This window comes from Ceratotherium simum, chromosome 12, assembly GCF_057802395.1.
Source record: "Ceratotherium simum simum isolate JZ-2026a chromosome 12, ASM5780239v1, whole genome shotgun sequence".
In the NCBI taxonomy this organism is placed as follows: domain Eukaryota; kingdom Metazoa; phylum Chordata; class Mammalia; order Perissodactyla; family Rhinocerotidae; genus Ceratotherium; species Ceratotherium simum.
The window spans coordinates 14,628,366-14,640,738 of NC_141911.1; the positions used below are offsets into that span (position 1 = coordinate 14,628,366).

The 12,373-nt window shown below is 38.0% G+C and overlaps 1 protein-coding gene across 1 annotated transcript in view; it reads right to left on the reverse strand.

Annotated features, from left to right (window-relative positions):
• GALNTL6 (polypeptide N-acetylgalactosaminyltransferase like 6) overlaps positions 1 to 12,373 on the reverse strand; it is a 438,269-nt gene that overhangs the window by 91,668 nt on the left and 334,228 nt on the right. The window contains exon 5 of the mRNA XM_087437426.1: positions 4,998 to 5,105. Coding sequence (XP_087293552.1) covers positions 4,998 to 5,105 — 108 coding nt within the window. The remainder of the gene's footprint in view (positions 1 to 4,997; positions 5,106 to 12,373) is intronic.

Genomic DNA, 12,373 nt, shown 5'->3' on the forward strand with positions numbered 1-12,373 from the left:
AAAATTTACTGGTAAAGAAAAGTTGGCAAAAGTCTTTGTAGGCTCTCAGAATTCTGGATGGGAAGTCTGTGCATGTCTCCCAGATCTGGCTCTCTCTGAGCCCGTGTAAAGCTGTCACTTATAACCCACCTTATCTAAAACCAGTTCCACCATCTTCCCTTTTCCCCTTCCTCCCGTCCTTATTTTTGTACTGTTACTATTTTCTCTCAGATGCCATGATGAAAACCTCATAGACACATTTGACCTCCTTCTCCTTGTACAGTGTGACAAATCAATAAAAATCTTTTAGGAGATTTTCTTTACAAATGCTTCTTGCATTCCAAATATTACTTTCTTTAGTCTTTCTCCCCTTTAATATTTACTTGTTGGTTGATCTTTCCATGTTACCCTTTCTATTTTTATTCTGGAACTTTCTTTCAAAAACCATGAGTACCTCCCTATAGTCTGTAAGAAAAAGGTATACACACTGGTCTGCACACAGGGTCTTCCAGTCTGTCTCCAGTGCACATTGCCGGTTTAACTCCAGGGGTCCTAAACACAGTCCTTTGTCACTCTCTGTGCCCGCTCCTTCCTGCTTGGTATTTTGCTCATGTTGGAGCTCCTGCCATGACTGCCCCTGTTTATTCCAAGCCCTCCGATAAGTGGCAGTTGATAGGAGAGTTAAGCCTTGGACAGACAGGCCTCGATTCACAATCCCAGCTCTACTCACTTGACATTTAACCTCTATTCCTTTTAACGTGTTACATTTTCAAGTATGATAGGCCCTCCTGTGAAATCGGATTATTATGAGGATTTAACTTCTTTGTTTTTGTAGATCCTACCCTGAAATTTGGATAATGGTTGCCATAAAATGCAAGATGAATTTTAGAAAAGGAAAAGTTAGCGATATTATGTCAGAAGGATACAATCCTCTGATTTGCATTCTCTGGCGGTCCCTTACAGACTTAGAGTGAGGGTCAGATCCAACTTTTCCTTCTATGCAGTCTGAGTGAGCCTCCAGGACTGCCCCACCCACAGTCTGCAGGGCTGCCGTTTATTGGCTTGGGGTCCTCCTGGGGGAACTCCCATGGGACCAAGTTGCTCCCTTGGGGACTACTGTTGTGCTTCAGTCAGCTGGTGTGTTTAGCCATGGGGTGACTGCTCTGCACCTCTGTCATGTCCCTGCTGTTAGAATCACCTGTCTCAGGTCTGGTGGCTTTGACTGTCCCCAAATGCACTGGCATTCACAGGGGAGTCCGTGAGGTGCTAGTACTTGCTGCTCTTTCAGCAGAGAGCTTGGCTCGTGTCACAACCTGTCAGAATGAAGAATTTTCTTGGAGAGTCTTCCTCTCATCTGCTGCTCAGCCACCTTTGGCTGTGCAAAGTGTCACTCAGCAAATGGCTCAGTGGGCCTTTCACTAAGGAGCTGCTATTCTCCTTCCATCACTTTTCTGTGATGAAAGACAGTCAGTGCCATCCCAGAGAAGGGAGGAATGTCACTACAGCCCTGGGGCCTTTCCAGTTTCCCTAAAATTCTAGGGATGAGCATCACTTCCCTCAGGGACTGGCTGTTCCTGGTGAAAAGACACCACAATGTGCCCAGTGTGCTGATTTGGACCCTGAGCCGACTCAGTGAAATATCTAGTTTTATTGATGACAAGTGAATACTCTGATTCCCAGATGAAGCTGAACTGTAAGTCACAGTGTCCCAGATTTTTGCATTTTGTGGGAACTAACATAGGGTTGTTAATTTTTATTTTTGCCAAATAAGGGCATTAACAAAAGTCTCCTACCTTGTATCCTGTCATAAAAAAGAAAAAAAGCCTATAATTGTTGCATTAAAAAGATATTTAAAATTGAACATATTTAGCTTTGTAATTCTTCTTTTTCCCAGTTCACAGATCTAACTGGGTGAAGACTTGGCCAGGAATGGCTCTGGTCACTGGTCCTGAGTTTGGGAACCACTATTCTATGAACCTTGTTAATTTAACTGAGGAATCCTTGAAGGTCTTCTTTCAATTTTTTTTTTTTTTTTTTTGCTGAGGAAGACTGGCTCTGAGCTAACATCTACTGCTAATCCTCCTCCTTTTTTTTTCCCCCCAAAGCCCCAGTAGATAGTTACAGTCATAGTTGCACATCCTGCTAGTTGCTGTATGTGGGATGCGGCCTCAGCATGGCCGGAGAAGCGGTGCATCGGTGTGCGCCCGGGATCCGAACCCGGGCCGCCAGTAGTAGAGCACAAGCACTTAACCGCTAAGCCACGGGGCCGGCCCTCAATTTTTTTAACTTGAGAGGACTGGAGAAGGTCACAGCTATCTACCTGCTCTCTTCCTCTTCCCTCTATCTGTACATATTTTTAGGATACAGTTGAACAATTATTTGTTGTCTTGTATTGTCATCTAATGGTTTTATATGTGGATATCTTGTCTCTTCCAATCAGATTGTAATGCTAGGTAAATAGAAGGTACTGAATAATTATTTGAATTTATTTCTATGACACACACCGGTATGCTGCTTAGAGAACTGCAGGCTGTTCACACATTTGTGTGTGTGTGTGTGTGTGTGTGTGTGTGTGCGTATGTGTTTTGGAAGTCTGCTGGAATCCTCAATTTACATAGGTACATAGATGAAAGGTGCACATTTTTGAAGAATTAAACAAGCTTTGTAAAATAAGAAAACAAGCCTTTGGAGTCAAGTCTCCATCTTCCTCTCTGTTTCCTAATGAGGCTGGAGAGATAAACTCCCTATTGAGTAGACGTGGCCCTGCATTTGAAGCATCGTTCAAGTCTCTCATCATTTTTGATGATTTAGTAATAATGTAGAGTGTAGAAGGTAGTTGAGATTCTCCCACAAAATATCAGAATTGTTTTTCATTTTAATATACTTTTTTTACTTAAAAGATCATAAAATGTTCCTTAGAGTGACAGCTGAGCTTCAATATTTATGACTTCTGATTGCTCTAGCAGTTCAGAAAAAAAATAAAAATGAGCCCTCAAGTAAATTTAAGTGGAAAAGATTTAAATTCAGAATTATGGACTTTTCTCATTTGAATGAATATTCACTTTTTGCCAGAAATTTTATGTGCCAGCCCTAGTTTCCCTATATTTGACAGTCTTTGAAAAAGTACTTAATTTCTTTCTTGAAAATATATGAAGAGTTTTATTTTTTGAAAATAAACTCTTTTGGATCAGCACAGCATTCACCCCAGCTAAACAGTCTACTTTTGACACAAAGCAAACACATACTTGCAAACGAGTGATTCAGTTTGGGGCACAAGCTGGGGACCATATGAGTGAGTGAAAGAGATAAGTGACAGAACATCATTATCTTTTGGATATTTTAAACTGCTGTGATTTATGATACCCACATGGCCAATTTGTGATATGGGCTGAAAACTGTTCAGTTGTTTACCTTTTTGTGAATTCTTGTTGTTTTCCTGAATGAGTTTTCAGATTCATATGTATTAAGTCTTAAGACTAAATTAAATCATATTTTATTACCCAAGATGCAGCTCTTTAATCACTTTACGATTTTGTGATTGGTTTCTTTTCTTCAAATAGTGTATTTCTACAGCTGCTTAATGGAGTATGTTATTGATGTCTGCTTAATCTTTTGAGGAAGGAGGAATAATATTACTATTTCCCTTCAAGGTGTATGTAATGTAACTTCATTACTATCAGCTCAAACTGCTGTAAAAGAGATTTTGGGTGTGGACACTGTTGACAAATAATATCAGAAAGAGAATAAGGAAAAATCTTCCTTCCCCCAAAAAGACTCACTATAAATGAAAATTTTACTATATGCCATTAAAATGTTTAAGTTTTAGTAAGACCTTAAACCCACAGCATTTTCTTGTCTTAGTTTTTCTTGATTAATTAATTCTTTCAACAAATATTTGTTGAGTGCCTACCAGGCCTTATTCTAGATGCTGGGAGTAGAATAGCAAATAAAACAGAGAAAGCTCTGTCTTTGTGGGATTGATATTCCAATGAATCCTGATGAACTAGTTTATATTTTTAAAAAATTTATTATATGAGTTAATTGAGCTTTATATAAAAAACTCAAATAGTTATATATTACAGCCGTACTCGTAGAAGAACCAAAATGAATAATTTAGGATTAGATTCCTACAGGAGCGTTGTGCAAAGGGATGTGCTAAAACATCCTTCTTCTGGATTTGTACTGAGTAGTAGCAGGTACATATTGTGGTGAATAAAACTAACCCAGCTATGAAGAAAGTAACATGGAAAACAGAGAAACTGTCAGGATTGTTTTGAGAAGATATTGTGACTATATTCTCCCATACATGTATGAAAAAATTCTAAAGAGCAGAAGAGAAAAGCATCCTTGCATTTCGTCTAAGTAAAAGGTTTTATTCAAAACAATATCTGAAAAAATCTTGAGTTGGCCAATTTTGGAATTTTGAGGATGGGGTAAAATTTTAGGCAGAGCTGGCCCTAGTTATAAACTAGAAGAAGGTAGAGTTTGGGCATCCACCCGCCCCACCATCCACCCCACAACTTCCCACCCCTGTCTCCTGTTTACCCCTTTCTCCATCTGACTTGTTATGTATGCTGTTACACTCCATGTGGGAGGAAAGTACTGGATGTCCATTCCAAAGACCTGGGCTTAAACTCCTACTCTGCTGTTTATCATCCATGTGAGCATGAGCACACTACATTGCTAAGCCTAGGTTTTCTCATCTACAAAATAAAGATAAGAATACCAATCTCAGAATGTAGTGGTGAAAATTAAACAGAATGTATGTGAAACAATTAAGAATTAGCATAATAGTTAATATTTCCTTAAGGAATGGAAATAAAACTCTTGAGAAACACAGAAACTCTATACTCTCTCTATACTAAAGACTGCTAAATGGCATGGCAAGTGGTGGAGTTTTAATTTTGGTCAGGCGTTTCTGCCAGACTGTGCCTTAAATTATACCACGTGTGAGGCTCCTCACTCTGCCTACAGAAAGCCAGATCAAGCCCAACTTCTTCTGATCCCCAGTTACTCACTCTTGCCAGGCTGGTCCCCGATGGAACTTTATAAGGGACATACTTCCTGTAGATATGACCAACTCTAGAACATGGAACATCAAACATTTCTCCTCCACACATCCAGACCTAAAGAGAAGAAATTTAAAAGTATAACAAAGAGAACAGTAAATTTCATACAAAAAAGGAATTATTAGCAAGATCCAAAAAAATCTTAAAATCTCTTTAAGACTCTAAATCAAGAATTTCTATTTATTATAAATGGCTAACCAAGAAGGAAAACCACATTTTTTAAATCTACATTCATAAAAGTATAGAACCAAAATACTAGTTCAGTAAAATCTAATTTTGCTAGACAACATGTTGGAATGTTTTTTGTTCTAGTAGAATTTTATCACAAATATTGTATTGAACTGGCATTTAATGCTTAGATATCTTATTTATAGAGATATTTGTTTTGACAATCTTGTTGTGAAATCATTTGAAGAAATAACATTGGAATTTAAATGTCAATTAAAAATTTTAAGACATAAAAAGTAGAATTTCTAAAACAAGCAAATGAATTAAGGAACACAGATATATCCATACTTTAAATTCCATCCAGATTCTGAAACTTGCAGTAGAGCTCATCTTAAAAATCTTCGTTGCATTCTAATTTCTCCCTACCCCCTATCTTTTCTTAGGTACAGAAAATAATTAGTTAGTGATGTGGACACAGGAAATATTAAACTCAATGTATGTGTTAAGATGCTGTACTTATATATAGTAGCAAAAAATTAATTGGTTATATTTTACATGACTACCCACTCAGAGAGACACACTTAATTGTGGTTTTATATAACAAACTACTTACTATAAAAGGACTAATTATCAGAACATAAATCCAGTCTTCAGACATGCTAGATTTCTAGCTATTTTCATTGCAAGAAAAAGTTTAAAAAGAATTATATACTATAATGGTTAGTTTTATGTGTCAACTTGGTTGCATCACAGTGCCCAGCTATTTGGTGAAACATTACTCTGGATGTTTCCATGAGGGTGTTTTTAGATGAGATTAACATTTAAATTGGTTGGGTTTGAGTAAAACAGATTACCTTCCATAATGTTGATGGACCTCATCCAATCAGTTGAAGGCTGTAATTGAAAAAAGACTGACCTCCCCCAAGCAAGAAGGAATTCTGCCAGCTGACTAACTTGGACTTGAACTGCAACTCTTCCCTGGGTCTTCAGCCTGCTGACCTACTTTGCAGATTTTGGACTTACCAAGTCTCCTCAATCATGTAAGCCATTTTCTTAAAATAAGTCTCTCTTTCTTTATATATACATTTCCTGTTGGTTCTGTTTCACTGGAGAACCCTGACTAATACAGATACACAGCTGTTTTAAAGTGTAATGTTGAAATATTGAAAGAGAGAAAGAGGAAGCCCAAGGGGAAGCCAAGTCAATTATTAAAACAACACTCAGTTGCTCAAAATGAGTTCAGGACCTCTCATGGTATCAATTTTAACTTGATGGGATATTTATTAATGTTTTAGATCAAGACATCCAGAAGTATGTCTGATGATGTAAAGCTGGGACGGGCAGTGAACATTCTAAACTACAGTACCAACATCTGGAAAGATCTTGAGAGGCTGGAGCTTTATAAGACTAAACATAAAAAGGGTAAATATAAAGACTTGTCCCATGATCTAAAAAAATCAACTCTTTAAGCAGGATGAAGTGGAAGAAAGACTGAGTAACTCAAAACATGTCACCAGCTTAATGTGGAGAGTTTAGGGAGTAACAGTCCTGATCTATCTGCCTGAAGTCTTCTGCTAATTTCTAGGCAAATGCTTTATATTCCCTTCTAAAGAGAATTACCAAAGTGGGAAAAGGATGCAAACTGTGTCTTAGGAGAAACAATTGAAAGATGTGTAGTCTTGATACGATAAAATTCAGAGAAACCTTTTTCGAGTATTTTCAGAATCTAACATTTGGAAGAGATGTTCTGTAGAACCTCAAGGAGCTAGAAAGGATTAATAGGACAGAGCTAAAAACAGACAGATTTCAACTCAGTGGAAGGAAATTTTTCTAATGGACAGAATGATTAACGATGAAATGGGCTTCATGTGTTACTAGGTGTGTTGAAATCTGCAGTAGATCACACTTTGGAGACAAGCATATAACTTCAGATGGACAGTTGATCTAGATAATGTTTTAAGGTAATTCTAATAATGAGTTAGTATTTATGAATGCTTACTATGCCCTTTTTCATTTAATGCTCACAACTCAATGACAAATTTTACTATTTCTCCACTTATATAGGTGAGAAATGGCAGTCTAGAAAGGCTGAGAACTTGCCCAAAGCCACATAACTGGCCACCTCCAGAATGGAGATTTGAATCCTAGTAGTCTAACATCAGTGCTTACATGCTTAATCAGCATTCTATCTACAGAGTCAGCAAACTTTGTCTGTAAAGGGTGGGATAATAAATTCTTTAGGCTTTGCAGGTCATATGGTTGGTCTCTCTTGCAACTATGCAACTCTCTCAGGAAAAGGCAAGGCTGTATTTCAATAAAACTTTGTTAACAAAAACAAGCCTTGGGCCACAGTTTGCTAGTCCCTGTTCTATAAGGTATAAAATCCTTTCAAACATTGAAATACAGTGATTCTAAGATAATATATGTGGGAGATTGTATTTTCCAAAATTGCATACCACAAATCTCTTATTGCACATGCTCCTCTACAATGTGATCTTGGTAGTCTCTCACTGAGATGTGGGTCTATGTCCCCTCTCCTTGAATTTGGGTGGGCTTGTGAATTCTTAGACCAGTAGAGTACAGCAGAAATGACTGAGGCAAGGTTATAAAAGGAACATAGCTTCTGCCTGCCCATTGAGGCTTTCATTTTTGCAATTTTGAGCTGCTGTGTAAGAAATCTGACTCCTTGAGGCTACCCCATTGTGAGAAAGTCCAGACCACACGAGAGGCCATGTGTAGGTGCTCGGATCAGTTGTTTTAATGAACAGCCAGCATCAATTACCAGATGTGTAAAAGAAGATTCCTCTAAATGATTCCAGCCTCTAGCTGTTGAATCACCCTCCGCTGAGACCCTACACAATATCATGAAGCAAAAAGAAGTTATCCCCTTTGTGTCTTTTCTGAATTTGACACCCATAGAATCCATGAGCTTAATAAAATGGTTGTTTTATGCCACTAAGTTTAGGGGTGTTCTGTTATGCAGCAATAGTAACTGGAACTACATATTTCCAAATCCTTGATAAAGGTGAATTGCTAACACAGATAAACCAAAATTTATGGATCGCTCACAGATTTCATCTTATCCTATTGTGAGAGATATAGTGCTAGGACTCATCAATTTCCATGCTTACTTTTCTGGGGCACACTGCCAGGCTATAATGTCTAGCTTCTTTGTATGTAGATGGGGCCATATGGCTATTTCTTGCCAGTGGAATGTGAACAGAAGTGATGTGCATCATGTCTGAGCCCAAGTCATTAACAGTGGACTTTCTCTTCTTCTATCTTCTACATGATTTCTCTTTTTCCTCAGAGTCTGACCAATTGCAGAAGATCCAGAGGAGGACTCTGAGACCGTACAAGATGGTGGAGTCACTACATAGAGGGGGCCTGTGTCTCTGAGAAACTTGGTAGAGCAGAGCACACTCCTCCTCTTTCAGTCTGGGCCAAATTGTGACAGGAGCAACAAAGAAACTTTGCTGATGTTGTTACCAAGATTTTGGGATTGTTACAGCAGTTGGTTCATTCTGATAACCTTTGTTTCTTCTGACATTTTAAATCAAATACACTGAATGTAATAATTTGTGGTATTATTTCCTTTTATTCTTTGTGCATTTTAAAGAGATAAAATTTGAAAGTAATTAGACAACAGGTGAAGGGTTGGTCACGGGGAGAGCGGAGAATGTTAGGTTGTCTTGTGTATAATCAAATGTCTGTGCTTGTTGGTCAAAGGTAGGCAAGTATCAAGGCAAAGAAGCCGTCTTATCATCTGCAGCTGGGAGAGAGTGATTTGTTGGCATAGACATTTATTTTTCATGAAAAGGTGACCATATTGCTTTCATCAGTTGGTGAAGTAGCCAATCTCTTCTGCAGAGTTAAGGGATGGTGACAAATGAGGGCAAGATGCGGGGCCAAGGTCTGGTGCGACGCCTTACATTCTCTGGGCTTATCTATTTTTTGGTTTATGTGGTCTTGTAGAATACTTAGAAAGTAGGCAGAAGGGGACTAAATACTTCCTGTGAGAGAGTTTGCCAGGATAAGAATCGCCACAGTAGAAAGTGAAATAAGTCATCATTGCCTTCCTTTCTAAGATATGGCAAAATAACCTAATAGACACACAGAAATGAAATTCTAACATTCTTTTCAGAGATCACTATAATACAGTTTTTAAAGATCTTTGTATCAGTTTTCTATTGGTATGTAACAAATTACCACAAACTTGCTGGCTTAGAACAACACGCATTTATGATCTCACAGTTCTGTGGGTCAGAAGTCCATGTGAGCTCAGCTGGGTTCTCTGCCTACAGTCTCCCAAGGCTGAAGTCTATGTGGCCACTGGGCTGAGCTCTTATCTGGAGCCTCTGGGGAAGAATCTGCCTCCAGGCTCATTTAAATTGCTGGCAGAATTCAGTTCCTTGCAGTTGTAGGACTGGGACCCCCATTTTCTTGCTGGTTGATGGCCAGAGACCGCTCCTAGAGGCCATTCTCAGTTCCTTGCCTGTGAACTCTCCTTTTTAGCAATGGTTAACCTCTGTCACATAGAATCCTTCTTATGCTTCAAATCTCTATGACTTCTTGTGCTACCAGCTAGAGAAAACTTGGTGCTTTTAAAAGGCTCATTTGATTAGGTTAGGCCCACCAGGTTTATCATCCTATCTTAAAGTGAACTGATTAGTGATCTTAATTACATTTGCCAAATCTCTTTTGCCCAGTAATATAACATAATCGTGGGAGTAAGCCAAGGGAGAGGGTCCTCTTAGAATTCTGCCTGCTGCAATCTCCAATGAATCAAAATTCATGAATTCTATTGATAACCTACTTCTAATTCTTAACATTCTTCCCATCAGAAATTTTTCTTTAGAGCTAAGTCAAATTCAGGAAACTTCTGTCCAGATTTTGTTAATGCTAAATTCAGTGTTAAAAAAACTAAAGAATCCCAGAATTTATTTTTTTCTCCGTATTGCCACTATAATTACTTAAAAACATAAATCTGAGTATATCATGCCTCCATTTAAAATCCTCAGTGCTTTTCTATTCCTGTTAGGGTCAAGTTACATCTCCTCCATAAAGTTTCCAAAGCCTTGCATTATCTGGCCTTTGCTTGTGTCCCTCAATCACTGTCCCCTGTTCCTAACCACCACCCCAACACACTCTCTGGGCTATTTTTATTATTATTATTTTTAATCATTTTATTGAGGTCACATTGGTTTATAACATTGTGTAAATTTCAGGTGTACATTATTATATTTCGGCTTCTGTATAGACTGCATTGTGTTCACCACCAAAAGTCTAGTTTCCATCCATCACCATACATATGTGTCCCTTTACCCCTTTTGCTCTTCCCCCATCCTTCCCCTCTGGACTATTTTTAATTCCTTGGAAAGCACCAAGTTTCCCTCCTCAGGGCTTGCTGCCATAAATTGTTCTCTCTAAAGGAAATTTTCCTCTCCCTCTTTCCTATCCTTTGCCTATTTCCTATTTATTTTCCAGATTTCAGCTTCACTATCACAACTGAGCCCCTAGATTTGGTTAGGCTCTTGCTTTATGCTCCATTCTGCCTCACGTACTTCTCCTTCACATAATTCATTAATTGAGTCAACAAATACGTAGCGAGCACTTACTATATGCCAGGCATTGTTCCCCATGCTGGAGCTATAATCTGTGACCAATTCAAAGATCTGAACACACGGAGCTTTCTTTCAGTGGAGACAGTACTTAGGGTAACTGTCATTAAGTGATTTATTTGTGTTTGTGTAATGATTTGCTTAGTGTTTGTCTCCCCTTACTAGACTCAAAGTTCCACTATTATTTTATTACTATATCTCCAGCCACTAGCAAAAGGCTTAACACATAATAGATACTCAATAAATATTTGTTTAACAGTTGAGTATGATCACCTCTTGTTTCGATTATAATTATATTCCTAATTATGTAGGGACCCTAAGGCTTTTCCAATTCAGTGTTGTTTCTTACAACCTCAGGGCCAACTTGCTTTTCACCATAAGCACAGCGAAAGTCACTTGTCCCTAATCTTAGAGTTGTTTTGTTTCTGTACTGTGGATATCACCATGCACTTCTTTATTTTTTCCATCTTCCAGTAACAATACCTATTTCAGTAGAAGCATCCATCCTCACACACTAGAGAGATATGTTTAGATAACAGTGTGGGAACATGGTTCTTTAGGAAAGCACGGCTGTTGTGGCATTTATCAAACCTGATATTTGTTCTCAAAGATGTGGTTTATATTTTTAAAAGATATTTCCTGGCATTATGATGTGATGATATCCTAAAAAAAAAAAAAAAAAAAAAAAAAAAAAATCTATGGCATTGTCATACTTAAGTATCTAATTCTTGGAGAAATGTTTTAGATTTACAAACAATGTGTCTTCTTTTGACATCATAAATATTTTAAAGCAATGTTATTTTACCTGTGAATGAGTACAGAGCATTTTTCTTCATAATGTAGTTCAAATTGACTGAATAATTGAATGCTTGCCTTATTTTTTTAATCACTTTTCAGTATCAGCCACAAACTGGAATTTAGACATAGAGAATGTTAAATTGAATGGAATCATACAATTATACCGGTCACACAGAATATAAAATTAGTTTCAGTGAGAAATTGATTGTCAGGAGGATAATAAGGAAACATTATTATCAGGTATTAGATGAAGCATAATATACTATATGGAAATGGTGAGTTAAATTCTCAAAAAGGAATTTATTAATGCATTCAGTTTCAAAACCTGCTATCTCTCTAATCTTATCTTTGACTCTTCTCCCCCTCCTTCCCTCTGGTCAAACTATTCTGACTTCTTTTCTGTTCCTCCAACATGCCAGATACCCTCCTAACTTAGGGTGTCTGTACTGGCTGTTCCCTCTGTCTGGAATTCTCTTCCAGAACTCCACATGGCTAACTCCCTCGGCTCTTTCAAGTCTTAGCTCTGAATCCTCTTGCCCCAGTCTCATCACCTTCCTCTGCCCCTGTTCTCATGGCGTTTCCCACCTTCCAACTCAGTAGATACCTCACCTATTTATTATGCTTATTTTTTGTCAGCCCCAACAAAGACAAGGATCTTTGTGTCTTTTATTGAGTGATGTATCCTAAGCACCTACGACAATGCCTGACACATAGTTGATGCTCTGTAGGAGTTTCTTG